This window comes from Rhizomucor pusillus, assembly GCF_041956525.1.
Source record: "Rhizomucor pusillus strain CBS 183.67 unplaced genomic scaffold VTP01scaffold_2, whole genome shotgun sequence".
NCBI classification, from domain to species: Eukaryota; Fungi; Mucoromycota; class Mucoromycetes; order Mucorales; family Lichtheimiaceae; genus Rhizomucor; species Rhizomucor pusillus.
In genome coordinates this window covers 1,748,111-1,770,296 of record NW_027192144.1, presented here as the reverse complement: position 1 = coordinate 1,770,296, position 22,186 = coordinate 1,748,111, and the positions used below count along the sequence as shown (strand labels likewise).

The following is a 22,186-nucleotide window of genomic DNA, read 5'->3' as shown; positions in this document are numbered from 1 at the left end:
CGCGAGTTTGTATCCAGAGCTGGGAAGGAAGTGTCCTCGCAACAAAAACAAATGCAAGCTTACGGATATTTCAGATATCTTTGGAGTTAGAAGACGTCCTGGGTCTCATATGATATTTTCTTTATTAACAATAGCTTCTTGGGTCGTGCATTTTGAAGATGTCCAAGTAGGAAACTACGGACTGGGCGGATTTCCGGCGAGTGTAGCAAAATGCTGGTTTCGGATCCAGAAAAGCACGAGCGGTTTCGTCTTGGCTCTTTCTTTTCCACAATGAGTACAACGACCGTCCCCCTTCACGCCTCTCCAGTCGAGGTCGTTTCAGCAGGAGGCTACGGTCTGCGAAAGCAAAATCTAACTCTCGACGACATCAAATCGGACTCAATCTCGACGATTGCCGAGAAACATTGGAGTGGCAAAAAAATCCAATGGAGTGCCAAAACGGTCGAAACGATCGTAGAAAAGGAATTGAAGCCAAATCAATATGATCCGCGTAAACTCATGCTCCTGGAATACACGCAATACTTAGAAAAGGTGAACAAGAAACAAAACCTCGCGTCAGATTTACGTTTGCAACGGCTGACACAGAGTGCATGATCGCGCGTATGTAGTATCTTTGGCCTTACTTTGACGCGGAAAAGACGACCCTCAACCACATTCTTTCGATATGTCTTTTGATGAATGAAAAGTTTCGTCAGCGCGTACCTTCCTGGGGTAATTCAACGATGATTTCCCTTCAGAACCATTTCTAAACGAGGACATCGCATTTTAGATATTTTCCAAGAAGATGCCGACAAGTTTACAGCCTTCTTTCGACGTGCCATCCGACTTGTTGTTCCACCAGAATGCGATGACCTCAGTCTCGATGTGCGACGCCATGTCCTGACGTTCTTGATTCATGCTTTCCAAAGTTTGGAGAATGGACTTGTCCGCCGCGAATGCTTAAAGTAACGTATTCCACCCTTTACTCTGTCTGCATCGTATACCAATCATTTGCTAACGGACAATCTGCAGACTAGTAACCATTGCTATTTGGTCCAATTTTGCCCAGGAGTCGCGAAGAGAAAGTATAATGAATGAATACGTAAATCTACGTAAATTGTGGAACTCGGCCAACAAAAAATACGACAATGCAGGCACGTTGAATGAGGATACAATACTTTAATCTATCAAAATTCTAACTTTATACACAGATGAGGAGACGAAGGAACACCTTGCATTTGAAAGATCGTGGTTAAGTCAGCTGATTAAAAACTTTATCGAACTCGTATATGAAATACCTCAAGATGGAGAAGGTACAAAACTCAAAAATGGATGCGACGAACAAACGACCAAATTTATAACCAGAAAAAATATATGTCTAGTCGATGAGCAACTTATTCGATACTGTGAGCGATTTTTGGAGTTCGTTATCGACCTCGAAGCACAGTTGCCTACACGACGATTTTCCAATGCTCTGCTGGATGATCATCAGGTCATTGTACTTTGCAGAATGGCTCCCTTCATGCAACGGGTATCAAAAGATGTCGATTTGATGAAGCAACTGTTGGATAATCTCGCATTCTACGCAAAATTTGAAATCAACGACCAGACCGGTTTAGCGTTAACAGATGTCGACATGACCGAAGCACACTCTGAACGACTGATCAAACTGCAGCACGTCGCATTCCGTCAATTTAGGGAAGAACTACCTGAATTACCGCTTGCGAATCTCGGATCAATAGAAACGCGAGAGGATTTGTTGTGGCACCTTGATCCGTTATCAACTGAGACACTCAGCAGACTTTGCGATGCTGTTGATATCCGAAGCGAGCCAGTCGTTGAATATGTGGCGGATAAAGTCGACAAGAAGCAATTCCTGCTTGAGAATCTGATTGCTAGATATGAAAAGCGAATAAGCCAAATTGAGCGCATAAATGCTATGCCACTCTATCCAGACGAGGTAAATGGATTGTGCATATATTTTTCAATGATTCGAAAACTTTTCAGACTAAATGTTGTCTCTTCAAGGCTACATTGTTTAACGATGCACTTGTACAAAGTCAATTCTATGTTGGCGATCGTCCCCTTGCTTTACCAAAACTCAACTTGCAGTTCCTGACGATTCACGACTATTTGCTGCGAAATTTCACGTTATTCCGCCTGGAAAGCAGCTATGAAATACGACAAGATATCGAAGATGCCGTCAAACGATTATCACCTCGCCTTACATTCCCTGACCGTAAGACCGACTTTGCAGGCTGGGCCAGAATGGCAATTCCTGTTGAAGGAGTCAGCGTCGTCGATGTTGGTCAGGCTCAATTGGGCCAAGACCGCCCGTCACACGTCAAAGCAGATATCACTTTTGATATTGGAAGATATGCCGATACTATTCGCAAAGAATGGGACAGCCTGCGTAGACACGATGTCTTGTTTCTTTTGACGATTGAAGCAAAGGAAGAAACGTCTGAGCGATATACCGGTCGTGTTGATTTCAAGACGCATTATGGTATCAAATACGTCCGCGGCTGCGAACTCGAAGACATTTTGGGTAGCGACGGTCGACCGCTAGATGAAACCCGGAAACCAACGGTCGAGGATAGCCGCGAGAAGTTGATAGGAACCCGGCGAACATTGCGGGTATTGCTTGATCCAAATCAATACAAAAAGGATATGGAAAATTTCCACACAAGAAAATCAGAAGATGTGCACGAGACATTCAATGTACTTGTACGACGCAAACCTCAAGTATGTCTATTTATCTCTACCGGTGGAATGATCATCCCAGTCTTTGAAGATATTAACGATATTTTGTATAGGAGAATAACTTTAAGGCCGTTCTCGAAACGATTCGAGATCTGATGCAGAGCGAACTCGTCGTACCTGACTGGTTACAGAAAGTCTTCCTGGGATATGGCGATCCAAGCAGCGCGCACTACTCGAAAATGCCCAACCAGTTTCAGAAAATGAACTTTAGAGATACTTTCCTAGATTGGGATCATGTCAAGGAAAGTTTCCCGGGTAAAACTGTCGAACCTGCCGATGGAACGGAGGCTCCGGTTCAGCCACCGTATCAAATCGAATTTGTGAGGGAAGATGTACAAATCCATGAAAAGCCCAAAAAGAAGAGCAAGAAAAACAACGCTGCTGCAGTTCCGTCAAAAGAGATTGTCAAAGTCTCATCCTATCGAGTGCCAAACATGGGCCCTTATCCGCAAGATGTTCCCAAGCAAAATCACATCCGCTTTACGCCTGTGCAAGGTACAGATTAGCCTGCAATGTGAATTTTACAGCAGTGTATGCTAAACTCATCCATGCTTAACAGTGGAGGCTATTCGTTCTGGAATGAATCATGGGTTGACCATGGTCGTTGGACCTCCCGGTACAGGCAAAACCGATGTCACCGTTCAAACTATCGCCAACTTGTATCATAATTATCCTAATCAACACACACTCATTGTTACTCACAGCAATCAAGCGCTCAATCAAATATTTGAAAAAATCATGGAACTTGGTGAGTCATTTCAAATATGAGTTCATAGTTTCGATTATATTTCTTACAATTATGTGACTATGTAGACATTGATCCGCGCCATCTAGTTCGATTGGGTCACGGCGAAGAAGAATTGAATACTGAGCTGAGCTTCAGCAAATATGGTCGCGTCAGTTCCTTCTTGGAACGACGTCTCGTGTTGCTGCAAGAAGTTGATAGACTTGCTCAATCGCTGGGTATCCCGGGCGAACACGGAGCTACCTGCGAGACAGCAGGATACTTTTTCCGTTATCATGTCATGACTCTTTGGGAGCCATATATAGAGCGAGCACAGGGCGGCACCGTACAAGAAATCCGCGGCTACTTCCCATTCGCCTACTTCTTCTCCAATGCTCCCAAACCTGTATTCACTGATGATATGAATGCAGAACAGGCACTGGATGCCGCTCAAGGATGCTTTAGACATTTGAAGAAGATATTTGATGAACTCGAAGAAATTCAGGCATTTGAGCTGCTGCGTTCAAGCTATGATCGTGGTAACTACCTTGTAACCAAGGAGGCCAAAATTATTGCCATGACTTGCACACACGCTGCCCTCAAGGTAAATATGAAAACATGGTCATCATTGTATTTATGCATCTCTAAACATTTATTCTGTAAGCGACGGGAACTGGTCAATCTGAGGTTCAGATATGACAACGTAATTATGGAGGAGGCAGCACAGATCCTGGAAGTGGAGACCTTCATCCCGCTGTTGTTGCAAGAGCCTGAAGAAGGCGAGAGCCGGCTGAAACGTGTCGTTTTGATTGGCGACCACAACCAACTTCCTCCTGTTGTTCGAAACATTGCATTCCAACAATATGGTAACATGGAACAAAGTTTATTCACGCGCTTCGTGCGTTTGGGAGTGCCGACGTTGCAACTGGATGCTCAGGTAAGTAACCATCCTTTTTTGCTGCTTGGCTATGGTGTGCGTGCCTAACGAATAAACTCCGCGTATTAGGGTCGTTCAAGGTCGTCCATTGCAGATCTTTACAGTTGGAAATATGGTCACTTGGATGATTTGCCTGTTATCAAATCTACAGAAGCATTCCAGCACGCCAATGCCGGCTTCACTTTTGAATACCAGCTGATTGACGTCGGCAAATATCAAGGCAAAGGCGAGACTGAGCCTGTCCCATACTTCTATCAGAACCTGGGTGAAGCTGAATACGTGGTCGCCGTTTATCAGTACATGCGACTTATTGGGTGAGTCCTTTGAATCCTAAGGATTCAGTGCATGTATTGACACATACTTTTGACAGATATCCTGCAGAGAAGATCTCTATTTTGACAACATACAATGGCCAAAAAGCTCTGATCAACGATGTCTTGGAACGACGGTGTTCGTGGAATCCATTTTTCGGCAAACCTGGAGCCGTCGCTACAGTGGATCAGTACCAGGGCCAGCAAAATGATTGTAAGCGCAAGGCAAGTTTATTGTTATGAAATTATTTACTAATCGTTTCTACATTAGACATTTTGCTCTCTCTGGTGCGCACAAAGGCTGTGGGTCACATTCGCGATGTCCGTCGACTTATCGTCGCAGTATCTCGAGCACGTCTTGGCTTATACATCTTCTGCCGCAAGGATTTGTTTGAAAACTGTTACGAGCTTAGCCCTGTATTTGAGAAACTGCTCGAACGTCCAACGAAGCTGAGTTTACGACCCAACGAAAACTATCCAACTACGCGAAAGGTAATGAAAAGGATGCACTGGTCAGATCTATGAATACATGTATTTACTTTCTGCCATTTAGCTTGATGACCACTCGGAGGCGGAAACCATGGAGGACGTTGAAGAAATGGGTAAAATAGTCTTCAAGTTGAGTCAGGAGCAACTGGAGGCAATGCAAGAAGAGGCTGCAGCGTTGCAGGCAGAGCAAGAGAAAGAACAGCAAGATGAAACTATGGAGACAGACGAATAGAAGACATCATGTTATAATTAAAGCATTTGTTTTGCATTTCACGATAAAGGTTCTCTTTACATATGCATTGAGCTTTGTATCACAGGTATCTGGTTTGACTTGCAACATCGGCGACACGTGAGTTTTATTCATCTTCAAAGTCAAATACTATGATGCGACAGGTAATAGAGATTTCCCATCGTTTAAGGTTTTACAAGCTGCCATCTAATTCGGTGGGAGCGCGTATTCGAGCTGATGCATGGCTAAATGACGAGTCAGAACAACTCGATGCTGAGGAAGATATATTTGAAGGTCTAGCGACATTTGAAATTGAATGTCTGTGAGAACGGCGATGGTGATATTGATGTTGTTGATGTTGTTGCTGTTGCTGCTGCTGTGGTTGGTTCGATGATGTGGAGGACGACGCCGACGACGACGCTGTGATATTTTGTTGGTGTGATGAATGTCGTGAATATTGTGGAGGATCTGGAGGCGGAGGTGGTCGAAGCAATGATGGAAGAGGAGTAGTATGAATTCCCTGTTGCTCCCGCTGCTGTTGCTGTTGGTATCGATCCCTTTCATTTTCTCGATCTTGTGCTTGTGCCTGCCCTCGATGTTGTTGAGCATTTGAATGCAATTGTTGATGGTGATTACGCTGCCGCTGCGACGGCTCTTGGGGTGGCTCTTGGTGTTCTTGCATAAACTGCGAATCCTGGTGCGCAGGTGGATCGGAAGATGGCTGTGAGTCTCCCTTTTTCCACGCAATTAAGTCCCAATGCTGCTCCTTTAGGAGATATTGATGTAATGTTTGAGCACTAGGCACGACGTATCCAGGCCGCATGCGCCGGAGAAAATCGGCCATGTAAGGGTTCTCTACGACTTTCATAGGTATATCTGCTGAGAACAATGCACGCGCGAGGTGGTAGTCGAGAACAGATTGCGTCCGCGGCTGAGGTGCATCCAGATCATCGCCATTTTCGTTTGTGGTATACATGGTCGGCGTATCACGAGGAGGCGTACTTGACAGACCATGAAGGGTGCTTATCGTTGCTGAATAAGCGAGGTGACCGTTACTTGTTGTAGCTGCGTACGATGGCGGCGGGCGCGGCGATTGCCTGCTGTACTTTGCCGCTGCAGCCATGGCTGTATTGGGGATATTTGCTCTAGCTTCTTCTTTCTGCAGCAACTCGGCGCGTATGTTCTCTGGAATAGCCGTGCATTTCCGCAACAAATGTTGGTGTAAGCGCGTTACGCCGCTAACTTGCTGATGGCCGCAATACTTGCATTCGGCTTTACGTCTGCCGCCTTCGTTCTCGGAAATCTCGAAATACTGCCAGATTTCGCTTTGAGGTCGAGGCATCGTTTTGAAAAAACTGTTTCAGGGTGTCATTTTAAACAATGATTCACACAACGGACTTCTGCCTGGAGTATTTTGGAGAACAAGAAAGTGACCCAAACGATACATACGCTGCGCTTTTGGGGGTTTTTTTTTTTTTCTTTTAAATCAGATTACAAGAAGAAGAAAAGCACCGCACACACACACCGAGTCCCTTTCCTTCTTTTTTTTTCTGAACTTTCCAATAGCATAATAATGAGTCACCACTGCCACGACGAACATTGCGACCATGACCACGAAGACTTGCCAGAGTCTGGCGAACAAATGCTGTTATATTCCAAGATCGATCGAGACAATGTTCGGTGCCTGAACGAAGCCGAGCCTGGAATGGGCAAGAGTGTTATTAAACCTTGGAATGAACGCTTTGACAACTCCAAAGTAAGATAGATTATAGACTTTGGAGATATATCAACACTTACACAGCAAACAAGTTTGTCGAAAGTGATGCAGACGAGCAGTTGATCTTATATGTACCGTAAATATCTGGAGAATTCATGCAAGAAAGGAGAACACGCTGACGAAGCCCATGTTTGAAAACAGATTCATAGGAAGTGTGAAGTTACGATCCATATGCTTACGCACGGATCGAGGAGATTCCGCTCCGTCGACTATGAAAGTGTTAGTTAATCTGCAGGAAACATATACACAACTACTGCGATAACTGATTGAAATATGGAAAGGTTCATCAATCGTGACGATATTGACTTCGACGCGGCAGAAAGCTACACGCCAGCTCAGACATTTGAGCTGGTGCGTGGATCAGATGATGTAGTTGAATATGGTACCAGGTAGTATCTAGTTAGGTGCCTAAACATTTTGGATAAGATTTTTAATTTTGCAATTCTCGGTCATATGTAGAATAACCAAATTTTCGGGTGTTCGAAACATTACATTGTATTTCCCGGAGAATTTCGGAGAGGATGTGAGCACTATACGCTTTGTAGGTTTTAAAGGAGAATGGAGCGAAGCAAGTATACATTGAGTCTGGATATACTCTAAATGTAGCATCTAACAATAGTTCTTCTAGATCAAGCGGGATCCTATAATTACAGGTACAGCTGATGTAAGACAGAGTACATGGTAAAGATGTACTAACTAGGTAACTGCAGTATACGAGGCAAACGCAAACCCGGCAGATCACAAGGTGCCTGGAGCAGAGAATAAAATGCATCATTCTATTCAATAAAGTTCGCGTTACAAGTTATACTCGAACAAAACACACTGAAATGCTGATATGTTCAACCGGAGACTTCGGTTCCGAGGAAATTTCTGTCCCTCATTCGTTCAGTTAAAAATGACTAATGGATGATTCATTAAGCTACATGTTATTTCCTAAATGTTCATTGACATCCGTATGTAGTTTATTTTTAGTATCATATCCGTAACCATGCTGGGACAACGGATTGGTAGATTTGTGCATAATCATGCCGAAGTGGTATCTTTCTAGTTTGACGTCCGATTGCAAGCATGCCAGAGAAAGTAAAGGAACCGATCAAGACTGCAGCCATGAGGCAGGATGGTCCAACGGGCTTTTTGCTTTTTGGTTTAAAGGTACGTCGCACAGCAGCCGGCATGCCACCCACGAGGTGGTACGCCACCGTGCCGATCAATATACTATGCAGACCATATGTTACGACGGGATAATTCTGTAGTCCCCATGCAATGTGACTAAAGTCGACCATGCTGGAGTCACCAAAGTATTTCCGTGGCAGGGAACGGACCAAGTCAAAGTGAAGGTAGAGTGCAGGACCTATCAGGTACCCTACTGCTCGGTGGTACGGAAAGAGTACCGCGTTGTTATTGTTGATGCCTTCGCTTTGAACAGTGTTACTACTGCTTCTGCCCTCCTCGTTATTCTTCTTGTTCTTCTGGCTGCGATCCCAGCACCAGCGAATGCCTGCCTTGCCGAGACCGGAAGCAACGTGCACGATTACGGAACCTGTCACCAGTAATCCCTCGGTGTGTTCGTCTTGGTATACGGGACGACCCAGTAACAGTAAGCGATTGGATGCCTCGGGCCCGCCGAACGTCGCAGCCGCCACTTGAACTCCATGTATTATGAGGAACGACGAAAAGATTACAGCTGACGCAGATTGAATGGTCGTTAATGTGCCGTAGACTTTGGCGAGAGTGGGCATGGCGGAAAGGTCTGTGTGGATCACCCGAGTTGAGGGACTCTATGCATTTTGTGAAATTGCTCAAATTCTACTCTGGGGGGGGGTCCTAAATTGTCTTGGCTCAGGATCGAGTTCGATGATAAAATGGTTCATGCTACTTACAGCCCAACACAAAAGATGTTGCCAAGTCCTTGATGGCCTCGTCGCAAGCTGGCAGGTCTGGAATTTAGCAACCCCGTATCCATGTACAATCTCATTATCCTTCTTATGTTCATGCATCCAACGATATCACGTCCGAATATCTAGTTCAGTGGAACCTGTTGATACACAATATTAAGATTCTCAAGTAAGTATATTACATACCACATTTCCTCCATTATGATTAACGCATTGCTTCAATGCATACACATCGTTTCCTGAAGAAGAGAATGTTAGAAATTGTACGGTATATACCAACAACTGAGAAATTTACCTGTTGTCGCGCGTTCAGACATTCACTGAAGGGATGCAGCAAGTTCCTGTCATCATCTGTGCAAGCTAATATTTTGTGGCCTCTTCCACCAGAGTCAGTGACCCTCCTATATCTTCTTTTCCTACACATTTCAAGCAACAAAACTTAGAACTATGGCTACGACTGTTCATTCAAACACTTGCCTGTGATCGCAAGTAAATTCGCCTGGATTGCGATATTGAACCAAGTCGTGATCATCAAAAGGGCACACAGAGCTAGTCTTAAATTCATCGACATATATAACCAGTGCATGATGGCAGAGACTCTTGATAAATTCCTATATATGAAACGCACTGGCATTCAGGGCTAGAACGCTCAACTTCAATTCCTATAGCGTACCCAATGTGGAAGAGGTGCGAAACCCCTCATATGGCCTAGGTGGGCATCACCCATGACGACTATGATTGGCCTGTCTTCTCGCTCCCAGCCCAACTCTATTGCCGAACGTCTCTCCTCTCTTCTTTGCAAACGTCTGTCCCGCTTTGTAGTCCTGTTTATGAAAAGGACGTCTGATTGCTATGCATAAGTAAGATGCCTGTTAGAAACTATAAATGCGAAGTAGGATCAAAGATTTGCCCAACGGCGTCGTTGGTGGAGTGTGCCCGAGCAACTCGTTTATGATTATAGCTTGCGTTGATTGTCGTGCAGAGCCTAGAATAGCACGATTGATGCGATGCTTGAAGTGGATATTGAACGCAAATAATCTAAACCGAGCAACATCACTTTGATGAGTATATAAACAATACGATTCCTAAACCTACCGATTGCTGTGGGTGCTAAGTGCGCGAATGTACAGTACAAATTGTACAAACGTAGGCACTGTTGCTGGAGCATCTTGCAAAGCTTCGTAAGCGTCAGCTATCTGTGCTTTTCCTCTATTTTTTATTTTCTTGTTTGTAATTCCAGTGAACCATCGATCGATGTCTAAAGAAGCTGTTGTAAATTTATATACACAGCAGACCAATTATCATATATTTTACTTAATGGTAGTTTCTTGACAGAATTTCGACTATAGTGTCTTGTCTTTAAAAAGGATTCGTGTTCAACTGATCTTCATGTGCCGTTGCTGTTATAAATGTTTTCTTTCCTAAAGCAGATATTAACACAATTACTAAGAGACAAAAATGCAATGAAACTTACCTGGATCCACTCCTATTAAACGGAATTGGCTAGCCTGTCAGCATCTAACCCTTCAGGAGCCTTCGAAAGATGGTAGATCCCTCGTCTCCAGACAGCAAGATTTTTCTGTCTGGACAGTTTCCGTACATCCGCACGCACTTCCGGAAAACACTCTCTTGAATTGTAGCATAAGAATGGTATGCCCTTCAATACTTTCAAGATAGTTCGGCATTTACTACCTCCGTTTAGTAAGACAGGTCGCTCGAACAACACGTGCGCCATGTACTATCGATTCCGAAAAAGGAGACTTGATGTCCCGCAATAGGTAACAACGACCATTGTCTTTCATTGATATCTGTTGCTATTTGGAGCAACCACCTATTGAAATGGGCAATAGCAACAACGAGTTCGTCATCAATACCCCGAGAAGTTCTCTCTTGAGAAGAGTCCAGATCATAAGGAGCTAGATGCTGCTCGTACATGGCATGCATTTCGCTAAAAGCATCGATGGTAAGCTCGCCTCTTGTCGTTAAATTTCAGCATGTTAAATTTCAGCACTTACTGGTAAGCCTCGATGATGTCTTCAAACCTTCAACGGTTTCTGGAGGTGCAGTTATATAGCTTAATATACCGCCGGTCAATTCTTTCGCTTTGAAAATTAAAAAAGGAACGGTATTAGACTAAGAATGAAAGGCGTATGATAATTCTTTATGGACTAACCAGTTTGAACGATGACAGGAAATACATTGTCATTGTTCTCGGCTATAAGCTGACAGTAGGCCTTCCAAGTGTTATATAGAAATCTTGGTAGATTCCGGAGCATATGTTCCTTCAGGTCTAAAAACCTGTTATGCATAATAATCCTAATACCTCGGGTCTTCTATAATCTACAATGCTTACTTTTCGCTGTTTCTGCTCCGAATCTTTCAGCCATGATGGACTTCATGCCGATCTCCATCTCTGGTATGTCATAGAGCGGTACTAAGACGTAGCCTTGCTTAGTTGGCCTGTAGACGTATTTTTCGGTTAGTCTTGCGTATATTGCCCTGGGGATTGTTTTCCGACATTCGGCATTGTTGAGAAGAAGCAAAAGTTTGCCTTAGGTCTATCATCCACAGTCTATGATATCGCTGCTCGTGGAAAAATAAAGAAATAATCATGTTTCCATAGCAGGATTCATGCCATCTATGATCGATATTATGCTTACAATTTCTGGAGGTTGCTGGCTAGGGGGCACGGTTACGAGTTTATAGAATGAAACATGTAAAGCTTGAGAGGTAAAAGATGGTGTTTCTGCGAAGTCCGCTTGGTTCTCCAAATATCGTAAGAGATGTAGATTTGCCAAGTTCATGGCGTCTCTTCGGATGATACTTGTCTTCTTCGCTATATCATCAAGTGTTTCCTTTTGAACCATAAACATGTAAGCAAGCTTGTTGCTAATTAACATACACAGCATAAACTTACGCCCAAATGCTCATATGGATGCCTCAAAAAGCAAGACAATCTCCCTATACGCGTGACTCCTTGTTTTTCCTGAAAAAGTAAAATCGATGAACTGTGTTTGCTGTTGTTGTGCGTTCTCGCCAGCACTGTTCTCTTCAGGGTTTAAAAGCAAGTTTACGTCCATAGCTGATAATGAGGAAATGGAACAGTCGTCGAATAAAGGAAGAGAAAAGTGGGAATTACGTACGCATGGCACGTAATATCCCATGCATGAAACATGTTTCTCTTTGAACGTCAATTCAGCGCAGCTCCATATGTTTCAACGGTGTCAAGCCTAAAATGAAGAGCATTTATAGCATCCATCGGCGGCAGAGTATCAGGATGTAATGGAGTATTACGGGCATTAATGATCTCCTGAGTAAGCCCTTCCAGAACAATTCGAGCAACATCAAATGTTCGCGGAAAGCTTCCTCTATTGCCTTCCTGAACGTCGACGGTACTCTCTGGTGGTGTTTCCGTTCGGCGACGGATCCGACGTTGTTCCTCCATAATATCCCTAGTGGATACTCAAAAACGTTAATCGCTATTTTGACTCAAAAGAAAAGAAACACTCTCGTTCCTTTCTTATCAATCTCTCAGAATGTTTGGATTGAATAGAAGCATTCTGAGGAATAAATATATTTTGACGATTCGACATTGAGGTGCGCATTGATCAGATTGCACTAGTCTAAATTTTTGAAATTAATGCTGTCTTTCAACCTTCGAGAGTATTATCAAGAAACGTTACTCAGCGGTGCAAACTGTCGCAAATTTGATGGCGCTGGAAGGTTGGATGCCTTCCATCACGAACTTGGTGGTCACGCTTCGAGATTCTTGCACTCGGCGCGGTTTGAAAGGACACAGGGAACCTGGTGACTCCCTGATGATCGGTTCCGTTGCAATGTTGGTTGGCGAGGCATGCTGTTCGTTGCAAGAAGCAATAGGAATTTGTATTACAATCACAATTTACGAATAGGAGTTAGGACTTAGGAATAGGAATACGACCGAGCCTCAGGCAGTAATATAAAAAAATTCGTCTATTTTCTGTTCAAATTTCTTTTTTCTTAAAGAAAAGGAAAGGAAAGGATTTAAAAAGAAGGATTGAAAGGGATAGAGAGTAACGGAGAGTGTATAGAAAGTAATTATTACTGTACAAATTTTTCTGGGTGAATATGGGCTCACAGAGCCAATGCGATGTATTTCTTGAGTGCTACTTCGCCAATAGCCTTCTCTGTTGCTTCGATAGCAGTTTGCGGTGCCTTGGAAACCTCAACAGTAAGAAGCAAGCTGAAGGTATCGGATCCTTTGAAAGGCATTAGATTTCGTTCTCTGTTCCGTCAGCTCGAGGTCAAGACGCTTACAGCGCCCCAAAAGCTTTACGCCATCCTGAATCTTATGTATGCATCGTCTGTCAGGGAGACCGTTCTTGGTGATGGGTTTAGATGCTTCCAATCGTTCTGTCCGTACCCAATGTTTCGGACGATCCAAATTGTGTTCCTGATATTTTCGATGTCTACATCCTCTACTGTCAACATTGCACCTTCTTTTATCACGCTATAATGAACTAGCGACATACACCTTTTCCAAAAATTAAATGTCGCTGCAATTTGTCGTTTTGGTGTATAAATGTATTATAAAATGCGACATTACTTTTGGGAAAAAGTGTACATGTTGATGAAACCACGTTTGGGAAGTTGTCGAATTAAAGACTTCTGACCGCAAGAAGCCAGCTTTTGGTCTGCCGTTGCCTGAACGAGAACTTTGACCTTTGTGACTACGGCCTGCCGCCTTGCCAAGACCAGAGCCAGGACCACGGCCCACACATTTTCACTACTATTATCATTCCGTGTGTCAAAAAACAGCAGTTCGTCGATCGGCCTAGGAATCAACATGCCTGTGTGACGGCACCAGGACTGTCGGCAATGGAAGCAAGGTGAACCGTGAAGAGGGTGCCTCTACGACCTTTGACGCAAATTGAGTGCCGTCTTGATTGGATTTTGTTAACTTGTAACACTGGTCAATGATTTCAGTCTCAGCTGCAGCCTGTTCGTTCTTGCTCGTTATTCTGCTGACTGTTGGATCCTAGTATTTTCACTTATCACCACTGTGACTCACATAATTCTATCAGCATATGGATTACTATGGAAACTGCCAACGGAGTAAGCCTTCGCTATGGCCCAAGTTTGCAGACCGTGGGTTAAAAGAAATCGGGACTTAATCATAATTCATTCGTTGTTAATCAATCGAAGGGCGTTTTATGAACAGAATCGTGGAGCAAAGCAATACAGTATTTTTTACCTGTCGCTATTTCCCTTTCTCACTATTTTACCATTTCAAACATGAATACTCAATTTTTGTACAAAGATGGACTAGGAAATGTTGTCGATGAGAACGGTAGACCCGAACCCATGGACTAGAAAGGTCATAGACGCATTCTGACTGAGGAACACGTAAAGACCGTTGTTGATTTTATTGATGCTAATCCCTCTGCTGTTGTCGTCGAAATGACTGAGCATTTAATGCAATAGTTCGATGGTCTTAAAGTCACCCATAGCACTGTTTATAACTTCATGAGGACAGAATGCAACCTTTCCGTCAAACAAGCAGAGTTCCAGTCTGTGGAGAGAAATAGCCCAGAAAAGATTGAGGAACGACATGACTGAGTTCTCAAGTGGGAACAATCTGACATGGACTTCTTGACCAAGAGGGAAACTTCGGCAGGAACTAGCTACTAGATAGTTCGATTAGTCTTTCGCCCCTATGCTCAAATTCGACGATCGATTTGCACGTCAGACCCGTTGCGAGCTTCCACCAGAATTTCTTCTGGCTTCACTCTACTCAAGCATAGCTCACCATCTTTCGGGACCCATCACTATTGCTTTATCTCAGTCCTAAAAGCCAGATGCTATTGCCATCTTGCGATTTCATAACTTTCACTTTCATTTCGCGTATAGGTTTGCCACCCAGATACTCGCAACAGTGATGGACTCCTTGGTCCGTGTTTCAAGACGGGCCGTTTAGAGCCATTAAGCCAACTATAGGTTCAGAAGGACCAAGGCAGACCAACGCTCCACCAAGGCTTCCGCAAAGGTCTCTTTAGACTCCAAAGCACTAAGCTTTCCTTCCAATCCTGAAAGTTGACCGGCAAATAGCCTGATAGTACACCAAAGCCGAAGCTCAGGCTGATAACAGACTAGCCAAACTAGCTCCAAACGCTTCTCTTTGAGCAATTTCACGTACTTTTGACTCTCTTTTCAGCTTTCCCTCAGCCCTTAGCGGCCTGAGCAATCGGGCTGCTTCCAGGCTTGGAGCTCCTGAGCACGCTTAACAACCAACTTAGAACTGGTACGGACCAAGGGGAATCTGACTGTCTAATTAAAACATAGCATTGCGATTTCCATAAAGTGGTATTGACGCAATGTGATTTCTGTCCAGTGCTCCAAGGTGAGGGGGGGTTCTCAACAAATGTAGAGGGCGCTCTGTAGATGAACTATTACTGAGTGAGCCATAACTTTTCAATATAAACGCGTGCGTGAATGATAAAATTAGCTCGATAGTCCTGTTCATCTTTTTCACAAATATGTAAGTCCAACTCTCGAGTCGTAAATGTTCTGGTTATGAGGAGTTATCCAGCGAATCTGCTAAGGGGAAGATAACTCAGCGTGCTGTTGGATAACAGCCAAGTGGCAAGGAGGCTTCTGAGACAGGTAGTAACTGATTTTTCTCTTTCGTCGGATCTTATAGGGGATATCAGCAGGAATTACAGTATCCTGTATCTAAAGCCGGTTATAAAGATTGCACTATGCTGCCAAGATTTGTATATGAAACTACACGCATATAGAATATAATTAGCGTGTCCTAGCTGACAAAGTTTACATTGAAGAAAGAAGCTATTGTTATATGATTCAACCAGAAGCCACTCGATGAGGTTTATGTACAATGATCTCGAAAAGCATGTCATTTTTCTCTTACACTGCTTTTCATCCTATTGCGTGACAGAATATGCTATAGTTTCATGTGATACTAGGGTCATTGTAAATGTTCTCATACAGTCAACTTCGACAACAAGGAGAACAGAAGAACGTAAGATGCGACGGTTTGTCACACCTTCCCAGTCTGCATCGCCCAAAATTCGTCGTTTCTTTCCTTCGCCTCTCCGACCGAAGTGGCCGCCAACGTTTTACCCGTGCTTCCCTCTCTTTTCTTGGGTCACCCCAGCTTTCAACAAGTAAATCTCGACGCTACTCATGGCAGAATTTGTCAAGCTCTCTATTTTTGGCACCGTTTTTGAAGTCACCACACGGTAAGCGCGCGTCTGCTTGAAATCGGTTACATGTTGTTTTTGACCCGTTTTGTCCTAGCTATGTCGATTTGCAGCCTGTCGGCATGGGTGCCTTTGGTCTTGTATGGTACGTGATAATACGCCCATGCGAACTAGCTACTGTTATTGATCCCAATTTGTGTGTTTTACTTAGTTCTGCCAAGGACCAACTTACGGGCATGAACGTGGCTGTCAAGAAAATTATGAAGCCATTCTCGGCGCCCGTCCTTGCCAAGCGAACCTATCGTGAATTGAAGCTTTTGAAGGCTCTGCGACATGAAAATGTATGACGTGACAGCTGTCCTTTGATTTAATGCTCAACGGCGTACTTGTAGATTATCAGTTTGAGTGATATCTTTATTTCACCGTTGGAGGACATGTAAGTGGTAGGTGATAAGAACAGAGCGACAGGTTGTTAACAAGCATTGTTCTTCGACAGTTACTTTGTCACTGAACTTCTCGGCACCGATTTGCACCGCCTGTTGCAGTCAAGACCACTGGAGAAGCAATTCATCCAATACTTCTTGTATCAGATCTTGGTAAGTGAATCAGCTCCTGGAGCTGTTTTGACAGATGATGTAATACGCGTTGCGACTTTAGAGAGGTCTCAAATACGTCCACTCCGCTGGCGTTATCCATCGCGACTTGGTAACCCGCAAAACAAATCTGGTTCGGTTTTTGAAGGAATATACTAACTGTATAATATTTAGAAACCGAGCAATATTTTGATCAATGAGAATTGTGATCTAAAGATCTGTGATTTTGGACTAGCTCGTATCCAAGACCCCCAAATGACTGGCTATGTCTCCACACGTTACTACCGTGCACCCGAGATTATGCTGACCTGGCAAAAATACGACGTTGCAGGTAAAATGACGATGGAGCGTCAATGGGAGCACAAGGATCATCGTCGGCTAACGCGTGACTTAGTGGATATTTGGAGCGCTGGTTGTATATTTGCAGAAATGCTCGAAGGCCGGCCGTTGTTCCCCGGAAAGGATCGTATGTATTGTTGGGTGTGTTAATATTTTGTCGAATGGCTTTTTGAACGATTTTCTACATAGACGTACACCAGTTTTCCATCATCACAGAATTGCTCGGTACCCCGCCCGATGATGTCATTGCAACCATTTGCAGCGAAACGGTAAGTGTCTCGTCGCAGATCTGGGTGACACAAAAACGAATGACTGATTGAGATCCGGGCGTAGACGCTACGCTTCGTCAAAAACCTTCCAAAGAGCGATCCTGTACCGTTCAGCCAACGGTTTGCTGGCCAGGATATGCAAGCTATAGATTTGCTGGAGAAGATGCTCACGTTTGATCCTCGAAAACGCATTACTGCAGCTGAAGCTCTTGCTCATCCATACCTTGCTCCTTACCATGATCCATCAGATGAACCCGTAGCACCGGAAAAATTTGACTGGTCATTCAACGAGGCAGACCTTCCCGTTGACACGTGGAAAGGTACGTGTAAACCGGTAGCTTGGTCTGGAAATTGTTTAAGCGTTCTCACGTATGCTTTTTTTTTCTAGTCATGATGTACTCTGAGATTCTAGACTTCCACAATGTGGATAACGTTGATGGTGCTCAATTCCTGGGAACACCGCTTTCTGGACCTGGACTTGCGACCCAAAATGCAGGATATCAGCAACAATAAGCAGCCCTTTGTCGATAATGGAGCGCATGCGCAAGAAGAATAGTAAAGTACAACAATATAGTTATTCCTCATCCCTTTCATTCCTGGATTGTAATAAAAACAAATTGGATATAATCAAATGATTTGGCTGGAGATTCGAGGATGATATTGGGTGGTCAATGAAAGGCAAGACTTCTGGAGACTGGTTCCCTACAAATGATGGTGGGCGAGGAGAATGCTACTGCATTTCGCAACTCATCTGAGCTGAAAACGTAGGCGGCTTTTTTTCCCCTGGCAATTGTCTTCATCTCGGCTTTGCTGTCAAAAAACATTCAAGCACTATGTTCTCCTGCACCCGACAGACTGCTATTATAGGCGCACGCCTTGCTCGCTTTTACAGTGCGGAAACCGCCGCTGGTAAGCTAAACAGCGTCTAAGAGAGCGCGCCCTTTTTCTTTCTTTCCTGATCCACTCAACGTGACATTTCAGCCAACTCGATCCTGACGCGATTGAAGGAGGATCGCAAGCAGCTTATGCGTGAGAAAAAGCAGCCGGACCTGAACGTTGTAAAGAATATTCTCAGCGACTATACTTACTACATCAAATCACCGAACGCAAAACCTGGCCAAAGCGAAGACTCGGCAGTGCTGTCAGTTATCCAAAAGCTGATTAAAAAGCGACAAGATGCGATTGATCAATATACATCGGGCGGACGGCCTGAGCTGGCAGCGCAGGAGCAAATTGAACTGCAAGTACTGCAACGGTATCTTCCGCAGCAAATGTCAGCGGAAGAGATTGAAAAGGAAGTGCGTGCTATTATTGCTCAAGTAAACGCAACGTCAGTCAAGGATATGGGCAAGGTCATGAAGGCTTGGAGCCGAGCTGATGCGGATAAGAAAACAGTCAGTGATATCGTGAAAAAGGTTCTCGCATAAATGCCGAGAGGATGGAATTACTATTTAAGAGCCAAGACAATGGAGCCAAGTGTTCCCCGAAAATATGAACAATGCGTAAAAATCACTTGGCACATTAACAACTACTCTTCTTCTTCTTCCTCCCCCTATCCCGTATTATCATCAACATATTTCACAACAGCGTCAAAAACTAATAAAGAAAATGGGCGGCGGTCCAGTAAATGCACGACGTCAACGCTATCAAACACAGGATATAAACAACAATGCTCCTCCTGATATGTCACGGTCGTCTTTGTATCCAAACTACCAATACGTCCCTGTTCCTCCGCAGCAATTCCACTACTACTCATACTACAACGCTCCACCACCTCCACCACCGCAATCAATACATCCTTTGCCCTTACCCCCGCCCTTGCCGCCGATCCCAGCTGCGTACGCTCGATCACGAATGACTATTGAGAGCACCTCACCACCACCGGCGATGGCAGCAGTGGAAACCAGTCAACAGGGTCAACCAGTGCGCCTCATATATACCAAGTCCGGATTTCATGTACGGCCAAGCGCAAATACCAACACCAGCATAAACGGATTTCTTATGATTGTCTCCAAAGGCGAAAGTGTATGTGTGGATAGACGACGAAAATCTAATACTGGTTCGGTGATTTCCTGAAATTTGGGAATTTATAGACAGAGTTGAATGTATACGTCGCTTGGGTACCTGAGTACCTCGTATCCACCGAGGATCTTACGCTGTTAATTCAATTGGATGGTGCTCTAGCCTCGGAAAAAGGTAAGCTTACGAGTAAATACTAAACTAAAAGCAGGAAGTTTATTATTTTTGTGTACAGGATTTCCTTGTGTGAGCGTAAATCCAGGCGAGCATGAATCCATGATGATCCCAGTGACGGGTATACATTCCTTATATGTCCGCCCGCCCGATGTAGCAAAGGAAGGAACTATCATTATAACCACCACGCACGGTGACATTTTACGACCACTTCTTTACCAGGTGGATCTCAACGACGATGAAGGCACAGCGCCGTCAGCGCCGTGGCCTGGATACGATGCAGTGGATATCTTGGGTGCGTTTGCAACCATGCAAAGGTATACTCTTTTTTTGAATGCTAAAAAAGCAAAACCCACTGCATACTCACGGCGTATCGACTCTAAAATGAAGATCGATCGAGGATGAACATCTATACACTCTAAGTCAGCACGACGGCGCAAACCCGGCCGTTGGAGCATCCACCAGAACTGTGCAATCTCCTACGTTGACCTTGTCTTCGTCGGTAACGGGGTCCTCATCCGTTTTTACACAGCATTTGCAAACGTCACATGAAAACGATCCCATACTCCAAGCCCTTCAGGGTGCACGTTGGAATATCTTGGAGCGATTATCACGCATTACCTGGATTTCACGGAACACTGCAGGTGCGTACCAAATTAATTGTAATGGTTTGTAAGGGCGGTGTGCTGATATTCGATTTAGCAAACGTACTGGATCATCCACTAGCACGACCAATTGTACCACTGCTACCACCGATCGTTCAGGCAATGAGTAGGAACAGGACGGTAGTAGAGACAATGAACGATTACGATCGAGCAACGTACTATTTGGCTAGATGGTAAGTTACAGATATGTTTTCCCTGGCAGAAAATTAACGTTTACAAATGCTTACACAGGGGAGATCGAGAGGAGCAGCAGCAACAGGGTAACAATGAGGATCATTTTGAAGATCCCGATGGTTTGCTTAGCGATATGCCTGAAATGCAAATGGTTCGTGAAATATGGTAAAAGTATAAAGTAACTTCTCAGGTATTAATCTACATTATAGAGTCCGCCAACGCATACGCGACGGCATCCTGTAGCCGCAGAAGAATGGGTCGATCTATTTGATGACTTTGGGCGTTTACGGGTGACTGAAGATTACATCCATGGACTGATTTTCCGCGGCGGTCTTGACCCGGATGTTCGCATCGAAGCTTGGAAATTTTTGCTCGGTATATACCCTTGGGACAGCGCTTTTGATGAGCGGGAAGCGATCCGTCGCAGCAAAATGTAAGAAATATCGTATTTAGCGTTTTACAAACATGGAATTGAATGTATGCTATCTAGAGACGAGTACTATGAATTCAAAGCAAAATGGTTCAACAACGTGGAAGTCAGGAGCACGAAGGAGTTCCAGGATGAGAAGCATCGAATAGGTAGAGTATCGTAGAAGGAGGAGTAAGGGAAAAGTCATACTAAATGTAAAAAAAATAATAATAATAGACAAGGACGTGCACAGAACGGACCGATCTATTGAATTCTTTGAGGGAGAGACTTTACCCAATCCGGATCCAGACATGACAGTTGGCACTAATCCAAACTTGGAGATTATGAAAGACATACTGGTGACTTACAACTTTTACAACACTGAACTGGGATACGTACAAGGCATGTCTGATCTTTTAGCCCCGCTCTTTGTTGCTATGGGCACTGAAGAGATGGCGTTCTGGGGATTTGTAAAGTTTATGGACAGAGTGGTTAGTAAAACAGAAACAGTGAAGGTCGCATCTCCAGCACGTAATATTCACGAACATGCTATTTTACGTACATAGCAATCCAACTTTTTCAAAGACCAGTCCGGAATGCACAGCCAGCTCCAGACTTTAGATGCACTTATCAGGTTCATGGACCCTACACTGTACCGACGCTTGGAGGAAACAGAGGCAGTAAACCTGTTTTTCTGCTTCCGCTGGTTGTTGGTGTGGTTCAAGAGAGAGTTTGAATGGGAGGATGTTATTCGACTCTGGGAGGTAAGAAATGATGAGCATGGTTTCATCCTAAAAAGCGCTCACAATGATCACTCTAGGTCTTGTGGACGGACTATTTATCACCCCAAATGATCATGTTTATCGCCCTTGCTGTGATTGACAAGCACCGCTATGCAATTCTGAACGAATTGCATCAATTTGATGAAGTCTTAAAGGTAAGTCATTCCTGTTACTGAAAAAAAAAAGAATTTATCCCTGATTATTGCTCGTAGTATATCAATGAACTGTCAGGGAAAATTGATCTGCAAGAAACACTTGAGCGAGCCGAGATACTTTTCTACCAATTTGAGCGACGTGTAAAAGCAATAGACAACAAGAGGAAACAGCTACAAGAAAGGCTGGAGCTTCGTTCCGTCTGGAACAGCAGCGAACGTCGACAAATTAAAGCGTCGTTGGAAAAGCTCACAGTCGATGAAAAGCTGCGAGCTTTGCTTAAACATCCCCAATAACATCAATCGT

General features: G+C 44.1%; 10 protein-coding genes across 10 annotated transcripts; 5 read left to right on the top strand and 5 right to left on the bottom strand.

The window, feature by feature from the left end:
- Positions 1-270: 270 nt before the first annotated feature.
- VTP01DRAFT_4813 (uncharacterized protein) lies at positions 271-5,435 on the top strand (the record flags this gene model as incomplete). The annotated part of the gene is made up of 15 exons (XM_069383536.1): positions 271-531; positions 609-711; positions 770-944; positions 1,012-1,133; positions 1,191-1,292; positions 1,362-1,939; positions 2,008-2,724; positions 2,796-3,237; positions 3,302-3,490; positions 3,556-4,070; positions 4,131-4,403; positions 4,473-4,717; positions 4,774-4,928; positions 4,986-5,206; positions 5,268-5,435. The coding sequence occupies 15 exons, from the start codon at positions 271-273 to the stop codon at positions 5,433-5,435; spliced, it is 4,266 nt and encodes a 1,421-aa protein (XP_069244227.1).
- Positions 5,436-5,625: 190 nt separating this feature from the next.
- VTP01DRAFT_4812 (uncharacterized protein) lies at positions 5,626-6,774 on the bottom strand (the record flags this gene model as incomplete). Its single annotated transcript, XM_069383535.1, has 1 exon — positions 5,626-6,774. One exon carries the CDS (start codon positions 6,772-6,774, stop codon positions 5,626-5,628), a length of 1,149 nt encoding a protein of 382 aa, XP_069244226.1.
- Positions 6,775-7,005: 231 nt separating this feature from the next.
- Positions 7,006-7,996, top strand: VTP01DRAFT_4811 (uncharacterized protein; the record flags this gene model as incomplete). The annotated part of the gene is made up of 7 exons (XM_069383534.1): positions 7,006-7,188; positions 7,242-7,285; positions 7,351-7,428; positions 7,491-7,598; positions 7,669-7,777; positions 7,838-7,862; positions 7,920-7,996. 7 exons carry the CDS (start codon positions 7,006-7,008, stop codon positions 7,994-7,996), a joined length of 624 nt encoding a protein of 207 aa, XP_069244225.1.
- Positions 7,997-8,183: 187 nt separating this feature from the next.
- Positions 8,184-8,948, bottom strand: VTP01DRAFT_4810 (uncharacterized protein; the record flags this gene model as incomplete). Its single annotated transcript, XM_069383533.1, has 1 exon — positions 8,184-8,948. The coding sequence occupies one exon, from the start codon at positions 8,946-8,948 to the stop codon at positions 8,184-8,186; it is 765 nt and encodes a 254-aa protein (XP_069244224.1).
- Positions 8,949-9,008: 60 nt separating this feature from the next.
- VTP01DRAFT_4809 (uncharacterized protein) lies at positions 9,009-9,421 on the bottom strand (the record flags this gene model as incomplete). The annotated part of the gene is made up of 4 exons (XM_069383531.1): positions 9,009-9,033; positions 9,090-9,229; positions 9,291-9,343; positions 9,400-9,421. The coding sequence occupies 4 exons, from the start codon at positions 9,419-9,421 to the stop codon at positions 9,009-9,011; spliced, it is 240 nt and encodes a 79-aa protein (XP_069244223.1).
- A 144-nt stretch (positions 9,422-9,565) lies between these two features.
- On the bottom strand, positions 9,566-9,831 carry VTP01DRAFT_4808 (uncharacterized protein; the record flags this gene model as incomplete). Its single annotated transcript, XM_069383530.1, has 2 exons — positions 9,566-9,715; positions 9,778-9,831. The coding sequence occupies 2 exons, from the start codon at positions 9,829-9,831 to the stop codon at positions 9,566-9,568; spliced, it is 204 nt and encodes a 67-aa protein (XP_069244222.1).
- A 145-nt stretch (positions 9,832-9,976) lies between these two features.
- Positions 9,977-12,035, bottom strand: VTP01DRAFT_4807 (uncharacterized protein; the record flags this gene model as incomplete). Its single annotated transcript, XM_069383529.1, has 8 exons — positions 9,977-10,142; positions 10,200-10,272; positions 10,844-11,077; positions 11,120-11,206; positions 11,278-11,394; positions 11,458-11,564; positions 11,656-11,742; positions 12,022-12,035. 8 exons carry the CDS (start codon positions 12,033-12,035, stop codon positions 9,977-9,979), a joined length of 885 nt encoding a protein of 294 aa, XP_069244221.1.
- Positions 12,036-16,286: 4,251 nt separating this feature from the next.
- VTP01DRAFT_4806 (uncharacterized protein) lies at positions 16,287-18,017 on the top strand (the record flags this gene model as incomplete). Its single annotated transcript, XM_069383528.1, has 11 exons — positions 16,287-16,342; positions 16,401-16,448; positions 16,515-16,644; positions 16,696-16,739; positions 16,800-16,899; positions 16,961-17,008; positions 17,071-17,227; positions 17,291-17,362; positions 17,425-17,504; positions 17,569-17,824; positions 17,893-18,017. The coding sequence occupies 11 exons, from the start codon at positions 16,287-16,289 to the stop codon at positions 18,015-18,017; spliced, it is 1,116 nt and encodes a 371-aa protein (XP_069244220.1).
- Positions 18,018-18,337: 320 nt separating this feature from the next.
- Positions 18,338-18,931, top strand: VTP01DRAFT_4805 (uncharacterized protein; the record flags this gene model as incomplete). Its single annotated transcript, XM_069383527.1, has 2 exons — positions 18,338-18,413; positions 18,486-18,931. 2 exons carry the CDS (start codon positions 18,338-18,340, stop codon positions 18,929-18,931), a joined length of 522 nt encoding a protein of 173 aa, XP_069244219.1.
- A 181-nt stretch (positions 18,932-19,112) lies between these two features.
- On the top strand, positions 19,113-22,176 carry VTP01DRAFT_4804 (uncharacterized protein; the record flags this gene model as incomplete). Its single annotated transcript, XM_069383526.1, has 12 exons — positions 19,113-19,529; positions 19,598-19,700; positions 19,759-20,014; positions 20,088-20,341; positions 20,400-20,535; positions 20,594-20,687; positions 20,746-20,969; positions 21,027-21,115; positions 21,183-21,436; positions 21,512-21,709; positions 21,766-21,882; positions 21,940-22,176. 12 exons carry the CDS (start codon positions 19,113-19,115, stop codon positions 22,174-22,176), a joined length of 2,379 nt encoding a protein of 792 aa, XP_069244218.1.
- Positions 22,177-22,186: the final 10 nt, after the last annotated feature.